The following is a 22,356-nucleotide window of genomic DNA, read 5'->3' on the forward strand; positions in this document are numbered from 1 at the left end:
CTGTATATATATATACAGTGGTGCCTGTGGTCATCGGGGCCCTCGGGGCAGTCACCCCCAAACTGGAGCAGTGGCTCAAACAGATCCCAGGAACAACATCAGACATCTCAGTCCAGAAATGTGCAGCAGTTCTAGGCACAGCCAAGATACTGGAGGAGAACCTGAAGCTCCCAGGCCTCTGGTAGAGGACCCGAGCTCAGAGGATGAAAGAGACCACCCACGGAGGGTGAGAAGGGAATTTTTTATTTTATATAGGATTGTTTCATACAATGTTTTTTATGAATGAATATATATTTTATGACTAAAGTGCCATGTCCAGCAAAAATAAATGAAGTTGTTATTCCTATATTTACCAGTAAAACTGGTATGTTAAAATGTTGCACCAAATATTCAGACTGAAATGGAAAAAAAAAAAACAATAATACACAACATTCAACTCACAACTTGGCCGAATAAAGTCAAGGCTGTTGTCTTTCTGCTCGGTTTTGACTTGCACATCTATATTGAAAATATAGAAAAGTTATGTAAGCCATAAATTAACTCTAGTTCCATGGAATCAATGTAAGTTTAAAAACACAGCAAAACACAAAAAGGCAACTTTATTATTTATTAACTATATACATGCACCGTATCAACAGGTGTGCGATAATTTCATTTTTGTCATGTTCCGTGTTTCTGTATGTTTATTTTTGAGTTCTCTGTGTTCAGTCCTGTGAGTCTCTGTCCTGTCCTCCCCGCTGATTGCTCCCCAGGTGTGTCTCATTCCCCTGATTACCCCGTGTGTATTTAAACCCTCCTGTTGTCTGTGTTCCTCGTCGGGTCCTTGTCTATTGTATGTCGTCTACACACTCCAGTCGAACTGCTAAGTCCTGGTTTGTGTTCGCTCGCACGAAGTCCTGTTTATCAGTTGCTACCGGTATTTGGCTGTGTGCCTGTCTTTCTGCCGTGCTGCCTGTTTTTGGACTGTGAGCATCGTCATTAAATCTTCTTCATCACCATAACCTGGGTCTCTGCGTCTCTCCTCACCACCAACCATACCCCACTTTATGACAATTTTAACCTCTTCTCTGTCATGTACAAAGATTTTTACAAAAAAGCACAAACATGTTATTTGGATTGCTGCTCTTTAAAACTTAAGTTTTTTCTTAATTACAGAAAAATCCCAAAATAACAGGTCTCCTTGAATATGAAGAAGAAAAAAAAACAATATTTATGGACTAAAAATTAATGTGGAACTGTAACAGAAATAACTAATTATCACAGTAGAATTTAAAATTCTACTGTGATAAGTGCAGTAAAAATCTTAGGAGCATCATTGTAGATTTGCACAAGTTGAGAAGGTTTTCTCAGTAGATTCAAGTTGTAAGTTCAGACTGTTGTCCATAAAGAAGGCTTTCTGTCACTGTCATAGATGTTTCTATTTCCACCTGCTTAATTAAAATAAATGGACTGTTAACAGACTCCAGCAGTTGGTGATCGTGTGCTGAATAGGTGATGTCATCATTTGTAACTGCAGTGTAGGAAATAGAAGGCCAGGTTTGGGGAACCATGTGGAAGAAGAGACAAACCTTGGAATATCTGTCACTGTCTTTAGTGAATTTTACATAAAAACAGGCTGAGGGTAAGCAACATATAAATCCTAACCCCAAAACCAATTTCTTCAAGCTGAACATAAACTTACAACTGCCCACATGGATTTAGTAAATGGATTGTGGAGAAACGTTTTATCTCAAGGAACACAAAGATGGATCAGTTGGGTCATTATGACAATAAGTATGTTTTAGGGACAAGGTGAACCAATGTCCTGTCATAAACTGAGGAACATTGACTACACACCTTTTAAAATCATGAAAACCTTCCAGCATAATGCTGGCTGGATATTTAACTTCTGTTTTCCATGATGCTACCAGCAACATGCTTGGCAGTTGAAAACTCTTCAGAGTTTTAGACTGAACTCTACATTTTATGTACATTTCTGACCTCCTCAACTGAGATTTAGGCTTTGACTCACATGTAGTTTACAAAACACTATATCATCATATCCACAGGCTGAGGAACTTTACCTTTCCACAATGGCTTCAAGGGTGTCTGTCTGCCTGGTTCTGGTGTCAGGGTCTTCTTGACAGGAACATGGGCTGGTGGCTGCTGATGTTTAGAGACTGCAAGACCACAATCATACAGACTTCATTATATGTTCTCTCAGGACAGAACATTTGTTTAATCAAAATTTGTGTGGTTCAGTAGCGATTCCCTAGCAATTAACTGTGCAGTTTCGATTATCACTCTAAACAAACAAAGAATTCATTTATTAATGTCTTTTTTTCCCTCTACATCACAAAACATTTTTATACCATCAAATAAAACACAGTTTGACTGGAGGAGCATTTCCAGTCAAACTGTGAATAAAAACAAGTTCTTTTTATTTATGCATTTGACAGATGTAAACCCTGTATATTCAATATAATATGTAATAAACTCAGCAGGAAATAAGGAAAAATACACAATATTCAACTCACAGTGAGACTCTTGAAAGTCCAGGCTTTTGTCATGCTTCTGAAGTCTGACATCACCTACTAAAATAAAAAACACCAAAGTTCTATAAATCATAATCCAACTAATTCTATGGAAGAAATGCATAATTTAAAACACAGCAAAAACACCAAACTAAATACACTTCATCATTAGGAGATTATGTACATGTAGTGCATGCAATCAAAACACTGACCTACAAATCTAAAAACACACACACAAGGATTATTCACACACTTTTACACTGAAGCAATGAATTTTATTAAATAGCTTCTTTTAATGTTTTTTTTTTAAATCTCGGGATGATATTAACCTCATTTTGCAGCAACAGATGTGTTCATGTGATGCCTCTTGTTTTCTCACCCTACTGGAGCTTAGGGAGTGTTCGGATAAGTTGAGGCACTTCATTTTCAATGTTTCAAAGGTCTTTGTTGACATCCTAATGCTGAACCAGAAACCTTTGATGAACCAAGTAGTGACTCTGTACCTCGTTAGATCAGACCAGACTGAACGGACGGTGAACATGTCTGTTTTCATTCTTGCAAGAATTAATAAATTGGTGTTTGAGTGAAAATCACTGATCTCTGGTAACGTATGGTTAACGTTCATCTGGAGAAACTCCTTTTTCTACATTTTATTTTATTTTTTCCATTATGACACCAGATAGTATGAAAAACATGTTTCATTGTTACATTTCTTCTGACAATGACAATAGAATAAAGGATTCAATTGATTACAGCTGAAACGTTTCCTTAAATGATTCGAGAACCTAAATTATTATCGAGAAAAATGTATCTGCTTCGAAGCTTTGTTAAATTATGAATCAATTGCCATGAAACTGAAACACCAGAGAAATGGTTCAGTTTCTCTGATGAACTGAATCATTATGTGGACATTTTTAACAATTCTCCATTGTTTTTAGATATGCTGGTAAGCATCTTGCTTGCTGAAACAAATATGCAAGATTTTTTCTAACTTCAGACACTGATAAATGAAATCTTACCAGATTCATAAACTGCAGATGTGATATACTGGACTGGTTCATCTGTTTGAAAAAATGTTTTATAGATTTCATTATACATTAACTTTTCCAAGTGTTTTATAACAAGCTTTTGTCAACAAAACACAAAGCATAATATTTAGATTATTGTACTTTAAAACATAAATTTGAGTTCAATTATGACAAAAATCTAAAATTAAATTCATTATCATTTCTGGTCAAAGCTATTAAGAGCCACAGTAGAGGACCAAAACAGACACTTATGGCACTTTCATGCTATAAATCATATGACTATAGGGCCTCCTCCAGTATAAATAAAATGAAGTCCTTGTTAATTATGGTTTGCCAAAGCAAAGCCCTACATATTTAGAAGGTCAGGTGTAGTGAATCAGAACTGGAAGAAAGCATATACAACTCACAGTGTGATTCTTGAAAGTCCAGGTTATTGTCATATTTCTCAATTCTGACATCATCTACTACAATAAAAATACAACAAAGTTCTGTAAGTCAAAACTGAATTCTAATTCAATACAAGCAATGCAAATTTAAAAATGTCAAAAACACCAAACTGACTATACTCCATCATTTGTCATTTTGTTTTGTTTGTACTGAAGAATGAAATATTACCAGATTCATAAATTGCAGATGTGACGACATTGTACTGGACTGGTTCATCTGTTTGAAAAAATGCATAGATTTTATTATACATTCACTTGAAATTCCCTAAACTTGATTACAGATAAACCTATATTTACATCCCTAAGAATTGATGTGAACCATAATTAATGAAACACTAACTTTTTTTATTTTACATTTTATTGTTTTAACAGTTTTTCATTTAGACATAGATAAGACAGATTCCCACCCATCTCTTGCAAAATCGGCACACCATAAAACAGTTCCATAGTCAAAACTACATGAGATAAATACACCACAAATTGATCCAAATCTTTCCACAGCTATACAAAAAAATAGTTATACAAACCACTAAGCAGTGGCAGGTCTGTCATTAACAGTCTTTCATTGAAGAAATTTTAGTACAGGGTTCCATATCTTCTCAAACACACTGACTCTGTCTTCATTGTAATATCTCAGTCTTTCCCCGTACCAAACCAAACAGCCATTTTCTCATGTTTAGTGGCTGGTCGCATAGCACTGGAGACCCCAATGATGGCAGTAAGTGGTTCTGGGTCCCATCGTTTTCCAAAAGCTGTTGTAAAAAAGTGAAAGACTTTCTCCCAAAATGAGCGAAGCTGAACACATGACCAGAAGGAGTGTGTCAAGTTACCAATAACAGCCTGACAACAATTACAAATTAGAGACACACTTGTAAAGAAAGTACTCAGTTTCTTCCTCAAGTAGTGGAGTATATGCATTGTTTTGAACTGAATGAGATTGTGTCTGGCTTTAACTGAACTTTCAAACCTACACTTCATCAGATAGCTGCTGCCCTAACTCATCTTCCCATGCCTTCTTTGTCCTGGTTGTGTCCACAGGTATACTATTAAAGATCTTATAAAAGTATTACACTGCCCCTTGATTGATGGGATCAAATTTATTTATTTCCTCCAGGGTTTCATGTTTCTCTAAAGTTCCAAAATCCACTACATTATTCCAAACATAGTCCCGAACCTGCAGATAACGGAAAAAACCTGACGGGAGAAGATGATACTCAGAGCATAACTGTGCAAAAGATGCAAAAGTTCCACTAATATATAGGTCACCTATCACACCAATGCCCTTTACTCTCCACATCTGAAAGACGGCGTCATTGAGACCTGGTGCAAAGGAGTGATTTTCAAAGATAGGAGTATCAAAATCAACCTCCAGAGCGTTTATAAATTTTTGTATCTGCTTCCAGGTTCTGATAGTTATGCCAATGACAAAACTATTGGTATGAAGTGATTAACTTAATTTAATGGGACTTTTACGGAGAGCAGTCAGGGACATATTACAACAATGCAGACAGGACCCATCAGGTGAGAGTGGGCCTTTCCTCCATCACGTCAGGATGAATAAATGACAAGTTCATTAATATTGTTTGAAATCTGGTAGGTAGGGAGAACCTACCCTCCATCCCTGGTTTACGTTAGTGTTTTTTGGAGTTTCTGACACTTTTATAGCCCCAAATAAAGGGAATAATAATAGAATCTGATTGTCTGAAGTAGGACACACCAATAAAACATGGGACAGATTTAAATAAATGAAGAAATTGTGGTAACACCACCATTGTAATGGCACTGAGCCTACTGGCCTTGGATAGTGGGCCGGTAGGCTCAATGCCTATCGGAAATCAATATTCTGCTTAAGTTGTAGAATTTTACTCTGCCAGTTCAGTCGTAAGACATGTTCTGGATTATTTGTTATCATTATGCCCAAATATGTGAAGGAATCATAAGATGTCTTAAATGGTGTGGACCTCAAGTACACCAGATCAGCCCCTGTAGTAAAGGGCATTAGTTCACTCTTGTCCAATTACTGAAACACTAATATATTGATGTGTAATGGCAGCATTTTGAAAAATGTAATGCTTCAATTGTTGTTTGTGTTTTTATGATATAAAGCACTTTTAACTGCCTTGTTGCAGAATTGCTATACAAGTAAGATCTGATTGATCCTACTTATCATGAACATGCTGGAAGGTATTCATGACTTAAAAAGGTGTGTACTCAATGTCCTGTTTTTCTGACAGGACATTAAAAACTCTTTAGATTTTTATACTGAATTCTTCATTAGGAAAATTTCAGACAACCTTAACTGAGATTTAAGTTTTAATGCCGAATCATTCAGCAGCATAGAGTGGTTGTAGCAGTTGCTCCTTAGGGACTACAAGGCCACAGCCAATGCAGACCCTTTAACATGTTCTCCCAGAACAATTGATCAACTTTATTCATAAACTTAACAGTTGAGGAATTGTATTTTTTAATTGATAACTTTATTCATCAAAGCATGAATTAACTTTTGTTAAGCACAATGGATTTAGCTAAATAAGGATTAATGATGTTTGAAATAATTAATCTTCAAATTTACCTAATAGTCTTTTAGTCTATAAACATCAAACATAAATCATACATTTATGTTTATTCTTATTACTTCACACAAAAATTTTTTACATCACCAGATAAAAATAAAAACAAATAGGGACAGTTCCTGCATAAGAAAATAAGTCCTTATTGTATATCAATTTTCCAGGATAAAGCCCCATGTTCAAAATGTTCAAATATAATAAAACTGGACTGGAAATAATACACAATATTCAACTCACAGTATGACTCTTGAAAGTCCAGGGTGTTGTAGTCATGTTCAGTTCTGACATCACCTACTATACAAATGACAATGAAGTTCTATAAGTCATAACCTAAATGTAATTGTATTACATTGTCAGCCATAAGGATATTGAAGATAAAATAATTTCTCCCTTCAAAGTTCCTTCATATGGGCTCATATGAAGTATTCATTTTTTGCAAAAGCAATTTAGCTCTCCTCAGACCCTTGGGCTTTAATGTCAATTTCTCTGTGGCTTCCCACAAATAACTTTATGGATCTGATGTATGACTCATTTGAATTTTTTTTTCTTTGTCTTAATGTTGGCAGATAAATAAAAAATGCCTCACCAAATATCTCAGGTGATGCAGTGAGCTTCATTCCTTTACCATATAACCATGTTTGTTTGTTGGAGGTTTCTTCTACATCCACATGTGGGTGGAGCTTACTTGCCTTAGTGTCAAGTTAATTCCAGTCATCACTGAACACTTTCCTGAATATGTTAGATGTGTCTATGTTCTAGAACAGCTAACAGAAAACACCTAAAGCATGCAGGGCAGTGGTCCCTGAAGACCAGGATTAAGAAATACTGCTCCAAGCCACCATAATCACACCAAAAATATTTGTTAATAAATTGGGATAAGTCTCTTGCCAGAGGTAAACTCCCACCTCTTAAGCCACTGAAAGCTGAAAGTTATTAATTTATATTAATATTTATATTAAGGAAATAAAATTTAATCTTTGGGGAAGCATTTCACAGAGTTTTTTTTTTTTTGTTATTTGGGCCCATAATAGTGCTGAAAAATATGTAGGCCTATATTAATTTTGTTTGTGTCAAAAATTTAAGGCAAATAATTACGCCACAGTAAAAAGGGGTGCAGTCAGTAATCCTGCTTCGTTGTTTCTGGTAGGAGATTTAAAACTCCTCAGATTAAAAAAGTGTTCTTCAGGCAGTTTTCTTCCCATCTCAACTGGGATTTAAGTTTTGATTACAAAATCATCCAAATATACTTGAGCCTATTGTTCATAACATGCATTATCCTCATATTCACAGGTTGAGGCATCTTGCCTTCCCACAGTGGCACGAAGGTTGACTGCCTTTTACTTGGTTCTGTCTTCTGGGTCTCTTTGACAGGAGCATGGGCTGGTGGCTGCTGTTGCTTAGAGACTAGATCACAATCATACAGACTAAAGTATATGTTCTCACAGGACAATTTTCCATCATCATTCAGTAGACCTGAACATTTCCAGGGCTATATGTAATTTTGTGGATCTGCAGCAATCTTAAACTGTAAATCCTGCTCAATGTTAACAGACAAACTGGTATGGTGCCAATACATTAAGTGGTCTCCAGGACAGGTGAGAGGGGATTTTACCAAAATGTAGACAAAGATATTTTTTTAATTGATGATGGTAATTGTATTGGTTTGCAACACCACTACAGATGTCAGTGCTTTGATTTTTAATCTAAAGGACAGTATTAAAAAAATTGGGTTAATATTTGATAAGGGTTTTACATTTAAAAATCAATTTGACTTTGTGGTCAGGACAAACTTCTTTTGGCTAAAGTTGAGCCTGTTTTAATTTGTCCTGACCTGGAGAAGGATATTCAAGCCTAAATCACCTTCCCTAAATTTCTTCTCATAGTTACAAAATTCAGCTAGTGCATTCAGCTTCTATGCACCACAAATCTGGAACAAACTTTCAGAAGAGTTGAAAACAGCTGAAACAATGAGTGTCTTCAACTCTAGACAAAAAACCAGCTGTTTAGAGTTGCTATTGAAACATAATCAATGAAACATTAATCAACAATGTAATGCTTCAATTGTTGACTGTGTTCTATGACTTTGTATTTTTGTGTTTAATGATGTAAAACTCTTTGAAATACCTTACTGCTGAAATGAGCTATACAAATAAACTTGAACGACTGATTAAAGAGTGTAGGCAAAATGCATTCTAAAGTCAACATTTTTAAGGAGTAACTTGAAGGAGTTCTGATTTTCAGTAAACAAGTGGAAGATTTGGTGAAGGCGAGCAAAGGGGACAGAGGGACAAGAGTGCATAGGCCTAAAATGTACCCTATCACACAATGGATAAATGATTTGCAATACTTATAAAAAAAAAAAACAAAATTAAAAACATGAAATTTATTGCATTTTACCACTAATAATGGCCAAGTGATGAAGAAATAATTAAAATTCAATATTTTTGATAACTCATTGTGTGGTCATACCTGCACCTACAAAAAAAAATTAACTTTTTGTTTGTAGAGAAATTTGTGCTCTGTTCAGAAGTCAAGTGATACTTGCTACAGTTTTCCCACACTTTGACTGAGCACCCCAAAACCCTAAATTTCAAAATTGGCTGTTAGTCAATAATGTGGAAAATATGTTTCAGGGAACCCGAGTTTTTAGCTGGCTATCTGGGATGTTATGCTTGTAATGTATTGCTTGTGCTTGTGTTGCTTGAGATCTGGTGTTGGTTGGCTATGTCTAAAAGCTTATACAAAAGTTCTATGCTCACTTCGAGGATCCTAAAACCTCCCTCAGGTGATACCAGACTAATATCACCACCTGCTGACACGCCTCTCTGTGTGACCACAGCAGATGTGAAGAAGTCCCTCCAGGAAATCAACCCCTGTAAGGCTGCAGGCCCCAACAATGTCCCAGGGCGAGTACTGAGGGACTGTGCACATCAGCTGTCTGAGGTGTTGGAGAACATCTTCAACATGTCACTGTCATCTGTGCCCACCTGCTTAAAGACCACCACTATTGTCCCCTAGAGCTCCACAGTGACAGGCCTGAATGACTATCGACCCATAGCCATAACATCGGTAGTCATGATGCGTTTTAAGAGGCTAGTCATTTTTTAATCAATAATAAAACAATTTTAAGTGTACAGCCTTGTGAGATTTCTTTTCTAGAAATGACTTTTTTTCCACAAATTATTCTCCTTTACGCATTCAGATGAGTTCTTACAATTACAATTAATGAGTCATGGCTCATCTTCATTATTTAGTCCAGTGGTTCTTAACCTGGGTTCGATGAACCCCAGGGGTTCGGTGAGTCGGTCTCAGGGGTTCAGCGGAGCCTCTGCCGCGGAGGTAAAGACACACTGTGTAAAGTCGTGATGACGCCCCGCTTCACGCCCCTGCAGATCACGTTACATTGCTGAGCCAATCAGAGCTGTGGAGCAGCACTGATTGAAGGAGTTTCACTCTCAGCATGGATTTGAACTTGTGTCTTTAATTACTTCAGCAAAACTCAGTTTTCACCAAATTCTGTAGCTTTTGGTATACTTTTAAATCTGCTCCTTAGTCCCATCTTTTCGGGGTTGGTACTGCCTCTAGTGGTGTGGAGGTGGTAACACAACTAATTACATGACTAAATCAGAATACCGCAAAGTCTTTATTACTTTTTATTAATTTTTATTCTCTTAAGAATATAGAGCTAATTAAATAATCTAAAGACCTTAAAGTGGTTCCAGTTTCTCTCGATGGCCAACCTGTTGAAACTGTGGCAAATTTTAAATACCTTGGGTCGTTCCTGGACAGTCAGCTCAACTTTGCTGAAAACACTGACTATATTTTGAAGAACTGTTCTCAGAGACTCTACCTTTTAAGAAGACTTAGTGATCATGGGGTGACCCAACTAGGCTCTAGTTGGGTCACCCCTATGTCTTGAATTTGGGGAGGGGGGGAAATAATCATTTTATTTATCACTACAGAAGGGTTCAGTGAATGTGCATATGAATCTGATGGGTTCGGTACCTCAAAAAAGGTTAAGAACCACTGTTATAGAGCATTACAATATATTTTCAGGCTTAATCTGTCCCTCACTCAACTTTTCATTCATATTTGTATCTGTCGGCCAGGTGTTTACCAGCTAATTATCATGACATAACAGTGTGTCCAAAGTAAAATGAAAGCTAAAAAAGGTAATAATAGTTGAGCTGAGATAAAGCGGATGAATTTTCACATCCTGGAGAAACAAATCGATTCTGTATTTCCCACTGTGACACGTTACTTCGTCTTTGTTCTGTTCCTGATTACATAAAAAACTTTGGATCCATCGGTTCTTTTTGGAATGTTTTCTAACCAGATCAGATTAGATTGATTTATCATGTTTAATTATTCAGACAATCTTTACATCATAAACTTAATCACTGATTGAGGATTCTTACCTTCCCCAGTTGACTTGGAGATTTTTAAGCTGTGTCGTTGTGGATTCTGGTTCTTCTTAAGGGGTAGCTGGGCTTGTTGCTCCATCTTCCCCGCGAAGGCTACAAGATAACAAAAGTGTTAATAGATGTTTCTGCAACATACTTTTTCCATGCTGTAAACAGAGTACTCCCCTAATTTCTATATGTGGGGATACATATTTATATTTCTTCTTCCTTATTTATTGAGGGATTTGATCCACCTTATTTTCTCCATTTTGCTTTCCCACTTTAATACATGATCAGTGGCCCATGATTGCCAAGCTGCCAATAGTTTACTGTATCTGCATACGCTGAGGAAATATTGCTCAATTGTACCATGCTGAAAGTGTACATACTGTATGTGTTTTACCATGACAGTTTGTTATTTCCTTAACTGGGAGGCTTTGGCTCACCAATTCATTGTTGTTTGATATCTTAGCATGTTCACTCATTTTGGTTCTGTTCCCAGTTTGCTCCATTTGACTCCTATTAAATATTATGGTTGAGGACTACTACTGTTAAACTATGTGACCTCCTGCTGAGATAAAATGTCCTGCTGGCAGAGGTGGGCAGTAACTAAGTAAATTTACTTGAGAACAGTGTGGTGATGGTGACAACAGTGGCAGGAGTTCATCCAGTAACCTGTGAGTTGCCGGTTCAAGCCCCCACTCTTGTGTTGCCAAGTACACTGGTAAGACAACTTAACTGCTGATGGTGGTCAGACAGTTTATGACAGCCTTGCGTCTGTCAAACTGCTCCAGGGCAGCTGTGGCATACTGTTGTTGTGTCCCTGGCAAGACACTTAATCCAATTTCCCCATGTACAAATATACTGATGTAATTGTGGTGGCCTGGAGGAACTATAGGTGCAGAATGGAAGCCACATTCCACCAACAAGTGTGAATGAGTAATGTTTTGTTAATATTAATGTTATAATAATCTGTCCAGTACAGAAACTAGATTTTCCAAATTATTCTCGACTATAGAAGTAAAATGCATTGTTAAAAATCTTCAAATATTTCTTCACATTCTTTTTTTTTGAGAATATGCATATTATAACAATATAAAACACAAGTGTTAATAGTCAAAAACAAAAAATGAACTCAACATAAAAAAGGCTTAGTGTCTGTTAAAGTCCACTTCAAGAGTTGACATCTCTCAAAACAAAGTCCATCATAGTCTCACACAAAGGATAGATGGACCTGCCCAGTGTCTCTTATAAAGGAAAAAGGAGAAACAGCACTAAGAAAGAAAAGCAAAAGTAAAACTAAAAACAAAAGCAGATACTTATAACCCATTAGTATCTTCATGTCTGTCTGGCCCATCCAAAGTAACATTTGTTTTTTCAAATCCTCCATGAGTGACTTCACCTGTTGCAGATGTCCATCTATCCATTTTCTTTACACCCTTGTCCCTTAGTGGGTCAGGAGGTGCTGGTTCCTGTCCAGCTAATGTTCTGGGCGAGAGGCGGGGTCACCCTGGACAGGTCGCCAGTCTGTCGCAGGGCAACACAGAGACACACAACCATTCACACACTCACACCTAGGAACAACTTAGAGAGGTCAATTAACCTGACAGTCATGTTTTTGGACTGTGGGAGGAAACCAGAGTACCTGGAGAAAACCCACGGATGCACAGGGAGAACATGCAAACTCCATGCAGCAAGACCAGGAATCAAACCCAGAGCCTTCTTGCTGCAAGGCAACAGCCCTACCAACTGCACCACTGTGCAGCCCCTGTTGCAGATGTAATGATACTGCAAACTATAATCCATGGACACTTTTTCCACAAATGAGGTTTAGAGCATAAACTTAAAATTATATCAACATTTTTACTCATGCATTAATCTTACCTTGCCACCCTGACATAATGCTTTTAAAACTGCTGGCTGGTTCTGGACTCTTAGTCTCTGTAACATCAAGGTGAGCTGGTGATTGGTGCTGCTGCTGCCGTCGGACTGCAAGATCACAAAGGTCTCTTCAGTTTGTGTCAGAACATTAATTTCACATAAGCTACATTATATCCAATGTAAAGTTAATAAAACACAAGACAATGTCGATTAGGAATCGTGTCAAAGCAAGTATTTGGAAATATTGGTGCTTTATTTGTTGCAGACTGTAATGCAAAATGCCCTAAACACCAGAAATGTATTCATTTTCCTAGATATCTGACTATGTGTGGAGTAGGCTTCAGAATACAAAATATAATGAGACTAAATTAGAATACACAATATTCAACTCACACTCTGGCCGAACAAACTTCTGGCTGTCATTGCGCTGCAAAGTTTTGACTCCATTGTCTAAAACAAAAATACAGTAAAGTTTGTTACTCATAACCCTACTGTAACTGCATAGACAATGCAATTTTTATGTAACATAAGGTCTGCTATGCACAAAGAAGAAAACTAAGAAAGGATATGTTTCTAAAGGACACCACAAGACACAAAGAGTCAGGAGCTGTTTTGTTCAGTTTCTGTAAAGTACAATAAAACTTTCCTCCCTCTGAATCTCATTCTATCTGTTGAATCCATTTCATTTTTGGGGGGCATTGTGATGCTGTCTCCTGGTTCTTAGTTTAAATGAAATAGCAAGTAAAATATTTCATCCATTTTTAAATTGGTAATATTACTAATAAATTGTTAAACCTTATGTATATTAAAATGTAACACTCATTTCAGTCATACAGATGGCAAGGATTGCAGGTGGGCTTGGAGACATTAAATATGGCTGTTGGTAGGTCAACTCTTAAAATAATCTGACAATCTGAAAATGTATGTGGGTTTTAGTCTGGAAGCTGATGTCTTATGGAGAGAGCCAGGTGAGCTTTCTGCTTTGTTCTGAACTTAAACCAAACATGTCAGATGAGGGAGTCATGGTTCTCCCTTCTGGATATGCTGCCAATGTCCATCTGGAATATTCTGTATATTCTACCTTCTTGCTTTGCTGAATGCTTTGAAAACCTCAACCCTTGCTTGCTCATATGAAACAGTCAAGTCCAAGTCAATAAAATCTGTGCTTTTGTAATTTTTTGCTAGACTGATTTTCAGCAGGTATTTCATGCAAGTAACCAATGTAAATGAAATTCGAAACAAATAGAAAAAAACAAACAGTAGTAATACGTGGTAAATGCATAATTTTAGATAAAAGTCGCAAAATCTTGCAAATACATGGTCTGTCATTTGATTTAAGAATGTTAATAAAATTATTGTCTGTACATACCAAAGCCCAAAGCAGAATCCAAAAGCGAAGAAGATGCTTTAATAGGCTGAGGGCTTGGGCGGCCACAGATAATGTGGTTCTCATTATTGTTTCTCAAAATTTCACTCAGGTTCCACAGCAGCTCTGTAGGGTCAGGCTGAAGCTTGATCCACTTTTCTCCACACTTACTGATGAGATCCTGCAGAGGCTGCTGGTGAAATGAAGAAGCTATATCTGGTGTTTCCCATCCAGGTGTTGAGATCAGAACCAGCGAATGCCTAAAAGAGTCTTCACTGAAGAGTTCAAGGACCATATAAAGTCTCTGTTTTTCTTGGTTAGTGATGTTCTGCTGAACAACCAACAGAAACACATGAGGTCCAGGAAGCGAAAGACTCATACAATCTTCTACAAGTTCTTTAAGTTGGAGATCAGAGATGAATGGGTGAAGCAGGTCTGGGGTGTTTATCAGAACCATATTTGTATTCCTAATCATTCCAGAGGCTTTGATGGATTTGTTTGGTTCTTCCTCTTTGTTGAATACATTCTGACCCAGCAGCAGGTTGGCGACTGAACTCTTGTTGTACCAGTTTTTCCCGAGCAGAACAAGCCTCATCTCAGACACTGAAATAAGAAGGGAAAACATTTTCACATAGTGAGTAAAGAAACTTTTAGTGGATCTGTATGCTTAGTCATGATGCATACGGCACTAAATAGGAAACCTGTTTATAATTGAAAATACTCTTGAGGTGTGCCGATCAAACGGCCATCGATCACAATCGGCCGATTTCCGTGAAGAAGTAGGTGATCGGTGATCAATGTCTTTTGTTGCAGATCACATTTATCTCACTACCTGTGCAGCTGGTCTCTTTTCTTCACACTCCGCAAACGTGCATCAAAAAATACTAAGCGATGAGGAACTATAACGCACTGAGTGACTGAGGAAGTTTGCGTGTTGTGGCGGAAAATTACCTTGGAGATGAAGCACGTCAAAATGCATCAACACGACGAATCTAATGTGCAGAGGTGGGACCAAGTCACTGTTTTGCAAATCTCAAAACAGGATTTAAAAATAATGGGGGGAAAAAAGGAGAGAGAAAAAACGGCTGTAGTGTAAAGTGCTTTGAATGGTCAAATTGCTATCGAAGTTTATTTATTCTTGAGATTCACACAGCTGAAGCTTGGCTCGGACTTGTCCTCAATGATGCAAATTAAACTGTCATATATTTTAGATTCATTCCACACCAACTGAAATATTTCAGGCCTTTTATAGTTTTAATACTGATGATTTTAGCATACAGCTCATGAAAACCCAAAATCCATGTCTCAAAAAATTAGCATATTTCATCCGACCAATAAAAGAAATGTGTTTTAACAGTCAACCTTCAAATAATTATGTTCAGTTATGCACTCAATACTTGGTCAGGAATCCTTTTGCAGCCTTCAATGCGGCGTGGAGGCAATCAGCCTGTGGCTCTGCTGAGGTGTTATGGAGGCCAGGATGCTCCGATAGCGGCTTTAAGCTCATCCAGAGTTTTGGGTCTCAACTTACTCTTCACAATGTCCCTCAGATCCTCTCTGGGGTTCAGGTCAGGAGAGTTGGCAGGCCAACAGTAACACCATGGTCAGTAATACCAGTGGTTTTGGCCCTGTGAGCAGGTCCCAGGTGGTGCTGAAAAATGAAATCTTCATCTCCATAAAGCTTTTCAGCAGATGGAAGCATGAAGTGCTCCAAAATCTCCTGATAGCTGCTGCATTGACCTGCCCTTGATAAAACACAGTGGACCAACACCAGACCATCACTGACTGTGGGTACTTGACACTGGACTTCTGGCATTATGGCATTTCCTTCTCCCCAGTCTTCCTCCAGAGTCTGGCACTTTGATTTCCGAATGACATGCAAAGTTTGCTTTCATCCGAAAAAAGTACTTTGGACCACTGAACAACAGTGGTTCAAAGTGCTGCTTCTCTGTAGCCCAGGTCAGGCGCTTCTGCCGCTGTTTCTGGTTCAAAAGTGGCTTGACCTTTGACCTGGGGAATGCGGCACCTGTAGCCCATTTCCTGCACACGCCTGTGCACAGTGGCTCTGGATGTTTCTACTCCAGACTCGGTCCACTGCTTCCCCCAAGGTCTGGAATCGGCCCTTCTCCACAATCTTCCTCAGGGTCCGGTCACCTCTTCTCGTTGTGCAGCGTTTTCTGCCACACTTTTTCCTTCCTACTGACTTCCCACTGAGGTGCCTTGATATAACACTCTGCAAACAGCCGATTCGTTCAGAAATGTCTGTGTCTTACCCTCTTGCTTGAGGGTGGTTGGATGAAATATGCAAATTTTATGAGACAGGGATTTTGGGTTTTCATGAGCTGTCTGCCAAAATCATCAGTATTAAAACAATAAAAGACCTGAAATATTTCAGTTGGTGTGCAATGAATCTAAAATATATGACAATTTAATTTTTATCATTACATTATGGAAAATAATGAACTTTATCACAATATGCTAATTTTTTTAGAAGGACCTGTATGATGTGTCTCAAACTCACCACACAGCGGAGGTTGATTAGTTAATTTTAAACTCCTGCTCTGCTGGTTATTTTGATAATGGAACCGAAGCGCACAGAATTGCGCAACAACCTTGTTGAAACAATAATAACTGAGATTATTATTGTTGTTTGGTCATTAATTTGAAAACATTTTGTTGACTTTTTTTTTTGTTCTTTAACCCTTGTTTACAAATGGGGTAGGGTTGCCACCTTTCAGAAATCCAAATAAGGGATGCCCGCCACAGCGAGTCGTCCTACTCTCGTGGTGGGATGTCCGCTGCAGTGATAGATAATATTTTATGGCAATGTTTGTTGTCTTTAAAAAGTGATCCATAAAGCAACCGTTTATAGAGGTCGGTTAGAGTACCCAAAATTGTACTCAAATCAGAGTAGTATACTTTAAATACGTTTAATTAAGCAAGTGTTAAAAGTATTTGGTAAACCACTGAGCAACTGATCATAACACCTGATTTAATATTCAAAATGTGTCCTCAGACAACTAAAAGTATAAAATTTATGTGAACATTCTGATATTTTACAGAGTATTACCAAAATATTTATATAAATAAGGAGTTAGGTTTGGAGGCTGATTCTAGACCAGATTTACCACAGGGGCCAGGATAGTCGGTGTGTTTCCATGGCAACACTTGAAAAAGAATGAAACAAAAAAAGAAAACAGCAACATTTCATCATTTGATATAATAAATGAGCTAAAGAGCCACTTGCGTCTCCAGAGGTCCAGGCTGCAGATCCCTGGCAGATGGAAAGTGTGATCCTATACAGCAGCTAAAAGTGCAGCACTATAATTTTTAATTTGTTGTTAAAGTGAAATTGTGAAGGTTAAAAAAAAAATCCACTTCTGAATAAATTAGACATTTATTTTAGTATAACTTCTTTGGTATCCCAATGGCCCCCATCTAGATTCGCCTATGGCTGCAGGTCTATATCTGGTGCATTAATGACCACTGAACAATGAATTCTTAAAATATATCAACATTTCAAAATAAAACATACAGAAAGGCCTAAAAAACCTTTTAAAGTAGGAAATATTTATTTATTTTATGTTAATCTAATGTATGATTTGTTCTTTAAATGACAATTAGTATTATTCCCTGCCAGCATGCCTAGGTGGGCCCCAAGTGGGGAAAAGGAGGGCAGGCCATATGGGACCCATATATCAGCCCTCCTTTCCCCCACATGGGGCCCATCAAGGCATGCTGGCTGGGATTTTGGGTGATATTATTATACATTAAATAAGCAAATAATCAAACCAATATAGTCTACTAAAAGCACAATAAGAAACTTAGTCAGAGCAAAATGTTACCATATCAGGGTCTGCTGAGTTCCTCTCCTGATCTATTCTGTCTGGTATCACACTGCGCCATGATGGACACTTTTTTTAAATTGCCTGTGTTCATCCTCACTAACATTATTCAGCCTGGGATTTGAGTCTTCCCTCTTACGTCTGTATCTTTACGAGACATTTTGTTTCTAAGGACGGTGGAGAATCAGGTTGATGATGTTTTAAAAAGACACGGTCCATAGCAGCTCACTGCAGCTGCGTAGTGTCTGTCTCTAGGCAAGCACAAGAGTGTCGGTCTGTAGCGTTCAGGGGTCCTTTTTACATCCCGCAACGAGAATTTAGCTGACCTTAATATATCCTGTGTTTTATTTTCATCATTATTGTTACACTTAGTGTTACATTAATGGTTCAATATGGGACCCAACATTTAACAGCCAAATACGGGACGATTCCATATTTTAAGGGATGGATGGCAACCCTAAACTGGGGTCCAATCGACCCCACACCTGTAAAACTTGTATCATTTGCCACAGTCCTCCATGTTTGCCACAGTCCTCCATGTTTGCCACAGTCCTTCCACGCACAAGAGTCAATAAAGTTACGAATGTTTTGATAAGGAGCCAGAGGAGGACCTGCTGGTTTCAGCCTCCTGGCGGCGTTCAGTTTGTCACTTGATGCCGAGATCGACTCAAAACCTTCCGCGATCGACGTGTCGCTCTAGCAAAGTACGAACAGTTCAGAAACAATATGAAAAGGGAAAAAAAAACTTATTAACTGATTAAGTCGTGTTTTAGATTGTTCGTGATAAAGTAATCAATCACAGCTGATTAGTGAACCCATTGATTCTTTACAGCAAACAGCCGCTCCCCTCTCTTGCAGGTACTGCGTACCCCTGCTAAATCTTTTAGGGGTACGCAGTACCTGACCGTACCCCCCTACTTTCACCCCTGGTTATATGTAACTTGGTCTGGACTCCTTATGTTGTGTGTTCTGTAACAATAATGACCATAGGTCTGTGTGGACCGTAACACAGACCTATAACTAATTTTTTCTTATCTAAACTATTGGAGAAAACAGTGGCTAATCAAGTATATGAGCATCTAAATATTAATGACCAGTTGAAGAGTTTCAGTCAGGTTTCAGAGCTCATCATAGCTCTGAAACAGAACTGCTGAAAATTACTAATGATATTCTGTTAGCCTCAGATAAACTGGTGTCTGGTCTGGTTTTTCTAGATCTCAGTGCTGCTTTTCATTCATTTGACCACAATACTCTCTTAAAAAGACTTCAATATGTAGGTATCAGAGAAACAGCTCTAGGCTGGTTTAAATTCTGTCCAACAAATTCCAGTTTGTTCATGTGATTCATAATCTTCTTCACACTCCAGCGTTACTTGTGAAGTACCACAGGGCTCTGCACTTGAACCAGTTCTCTTTAATATGTTTCCAGCTGAAAAAGTCATCTGACAGCCTTGGGTAAATTTTAACTCTTATGCTGATGATACTCAGCTATTGGTATCCATAAAACCTGATGAATCCAGTCTGCTAAGTAGACTACAGGCATGTTTTCACGACATTAAGTCGGCAAACAAACAAAATCCCATAAGTCTATTTTTCACACTTACACTTCTAAATTAATTCTGCCAAATTCCAAGTGCGACTTGTATAAGAGGAGAAGCTGCCATTAACAGGTGTGGCTGGAGGGTTTAATTGCTGCAGGCTACCAAACCCCCTGATCGGGCCATCGGGAGAAGCAGGGTTTAACATTCTGACATATTCTCCTTGACGTCAGCTTAAACAGACCGCTTGTTGACCTGCTTGGGACCGACCCATCAGGTTCAGGAAGTTCGGACAACTTAGAACAGAGAGCTTATTCGGGCTGCTTTACCTGCAGGATCAAGGTGAGCTGCTGATTGGTGCTGCAAGGTAAGCTTGATGGCAGCAAACACTACATGCATCCTTGGTATGAGGAATTACTATAAAGTTAACAAGACAATGCAAATGCTAGGTACTAGGCCAGGAGGAGTAAATGCTGCAAGTCAACTTGATTGACTTGACTCGAGACCATTTGTTGGGTTTCCTTAGACAGCAAAGATAAAGAAAATAAGTAACAGGTGAAAGAAAAGACAAAACAGGATTTAATGTTGAGGTGAACAAGTGAGCAATAACTTACTGGGCTAAAGTAATAATTACTGTTTATATTTGAAATGTTGCATTCAGAAAATTCAGTTTTCAAGTCCAAACAGAAGACTTTTCATCCTTGTAACTGATTATGAACAACCAGCACACATAAAAGCTGTACCACAAAGTTCAGGTTCTAGTTTCACTTTAACTTGTAAAAACACATTTTATATCATTATAAAAACATATAGATGTATGAGCTGCATCAGTTAAGGAACATTGGTCCAGTTTTATTGCTTTTATTACAGTCAGCCAGCAATTTAGATATGTTGATTTCATATCAAACCTGCAGGGCGGTTTAGTTTTAGCAATGGCTGTATAACAATAAAGCATTCATTTCTGCTATGTAAGGTAATGGTGAACCCAGTGCATATAAATTGTCACCAATCTAAATAGTATATCATAGATATGGTTACTGTTAGGCATGTGAACATAAATTAAATATTAATTCAATTGTGGATCATTGTTGTGTGAAGAATGTGGCTCAGCAGAAGCTAAACAGAAGGCTCTAAGAAGGCAACTTCACTGTGTCAAGTGAATCGGAAAATAGAAATGACTATTTAAAACTGTTATTTGTAGAAGAAATAAAGGGTGGCTTTGGCTCAGGAGGTAACCAGCAACTGACTTGTTGATGTGGATTGCCAGCTTTAACTTCTGCTCCATCTGTCTCTTGTCATTGTACTGTTGTATCCTTGGGCAACAAGGAAAAGCCTAATAACACAGCAGCAAAGCTAGGAGTGGCCATCTGACCATTCCTAGCTTTTCCTGCTGAAAGTGGTCAGATGGCCTGGTAGTGCCGACTGAATAGCAACCTCACATCTGTCAGTTTACCCAAGTGCAGCTGTGGGCACAATGTAGGTCACAATCATCATTGTGTGAATGGTCAAATAACTATGGTAGTGTTTGGAGTCCTCAGACTTGATAATGTGCTATGCAAATGCAGACCTAATAATAATAATAATCTGGCAAAGGGTGTTTATTTAAAATTTGTCAAAATTTGCTGAATGGGAGGTGGTGAGGATGAGATCACAGGGACCCAGGTTGTAGAAGATATGATGAAAGCTCAAAGCACAGTCCAACACAGGTGGCATGGCAGAGAGATTAGCACACAGCTAATTACCGGTATCAACTGATACACAGAGGACTGAAAAACGAGCTAACACTAACCAGAACTATACAATTTTACTGGAGAGCAGCAAACATAAAACAACTGACGTTAGACCCTGACAAAGACAAGGACCCAACCACAGACAAAGACAACAGGTGGGTTTAAATACACTGGGAGGGTAATCAAGAAACGAGACACAGCTGTGAAACAATTAGAGAGCAGACAGGTCAGCACAGAGGGGAACAGGATCACAATAAACACAGAAAATCCGAAAATAAACACAGAAAACTCAAATCCTAACAAAATTAACTTTAAAGAACTCACAATACGATGAAGAGGCCATGCTGACACAGCTCTGAAGATGTCACCCTAAAACAGAAAGACAAATGTCTTAAGTATTTTAGGAAGATGTTGGAAATCAAGAGATTGAAAGCTTTTTTTACATATCAGCATCAATTATCATTTACAGGAAACAACTGAATAAAACCACACAGTAACCTGCACAGGGTCAGCTGCTAACTATGCCTTGACCATGGACAAAATAATCTATTGCCTTAGATGGGTCCCCCACCCACAGCATCCTGAAACTAGTTTATATATTATACCTCCTGTTTAATACTACATTTTATCTCTCTCAGCCCTCAGCTCTATAGTTTGGATATTCTTTAGTGTTTCTCTTTAGAACAAATTTCAGATATTACTCCCACTACAAGGTTAACAGTTGCACAAATCCCCAAAAGTAAAGGTTAGGAAATATGTTCTTTCATTTGACTAAGATTGGAAAAATATATATCAAATAAAGAAATACAGAAATATGTTTTCAATATATTTTAAAGGTCTATTAATTAAATTAATTAAATTGGGTAATCTGATAAGACTATGATATATGATAAGAAAAGCATTTTGTTTGCAAGGCAAGAAAAATATTTATGATGTGCTACAGCACCAATGTGAAGTGAATATTTATGAAATAATTGTCGATATCTTAAATAAACAATTATCCATCCATCCATCCATCCATCTTCTTCCGCTTATCC

The 22,356-nt window shown here is 37.9% G+C and overlaps 1 protein-coding gene and 1 long non-coding RNA gene across 2 annotated transcripts; both read right to left on the bottom strand.

The window, feature by feature from the left end:
- Nucleotides 1-441: 441 nt before the first annotated feature.
- Nucleotides 442-6,852, bottom strand: LOC103131389 (uncharacterized). Its single transcript, XR_001660578.1, has 7 exons — nt 6,795-6,852; nt 4,157-4,204; nt 3,949-4,005; nt 3,533-3,574; nt 2,517-2,573; nt 2,064-2,159; nt 442-498 (listed from the first exon to the last, which is right to left on the bottom strand). It is a non-coding gene; the product is annotated as an uncharacterized LOC103131389 (long non-coding RNA).
- A 3,083-nt stretch (nt 6,853-9,935) lies between these two features.
- Nucleotides 9,936-14,802, bottom strand: LOC103131390 (GTPase IMAP family member 2-like). Its single transcript, XM_016666615.1, has 5 exons — nt 14,211-14,802; nt 13,235-13,291; nt 12,845-12,949; nt 10,976-11,074; nt 9,936-9,943 (listed from the first exon to the last, which is right to left on the bottom strand). Exons 1-5 carry the CDS (start codon nt 14,800-14,802, stop codon nt 9,936-9,938), a joined length of 861 nt encoding a protein of 286 aa, XP_016522101.1.
- Nucleotides 14,803-22,356: the final 7,554 nt, after the last annotated feature.

This window comes from Poecilia formosa, unplaced genomic scaffold, assembly GCF_000485575.1.
Source record: "Poecilia formosa unplaced genomic scaffold, Poecilia_formosa-5.1.2 Scaffold752, whole genome shotgun sequence".
Classification (NCBI taxonomy): Eukaryota; Metazoa; Chordata; class Actinopteri; order Cyprinodontiformes; family Poeciliidae; genus Poecilia; species Poecilia formosa.

Bases quoted from the DNA above. Each gene is read 5' to 3' on its own strand.
- LOC103131390 (XM_016666615.1), bottom strand. From the start codon at position 14,802: ATGAGGCTTGTTCTGCTCGGGAAAAACTGGTACAACAAGAGTTCAGTC. The intron at 13,292-14,210 runs GTATGTACAGAC...TTTTTGTTTTAG, and splicing joins GGATTCTGCTTTGGGCTTTG to ACAATGGAGTCAAAACTTTG. The intron at 11,075-12,844 runs GTAAGATTAATG...GTTATCTTGTAG, and splicing joins CATTATGTCAGGGTGGCAAG to CCTTCGCGGGGAAGATGGAG.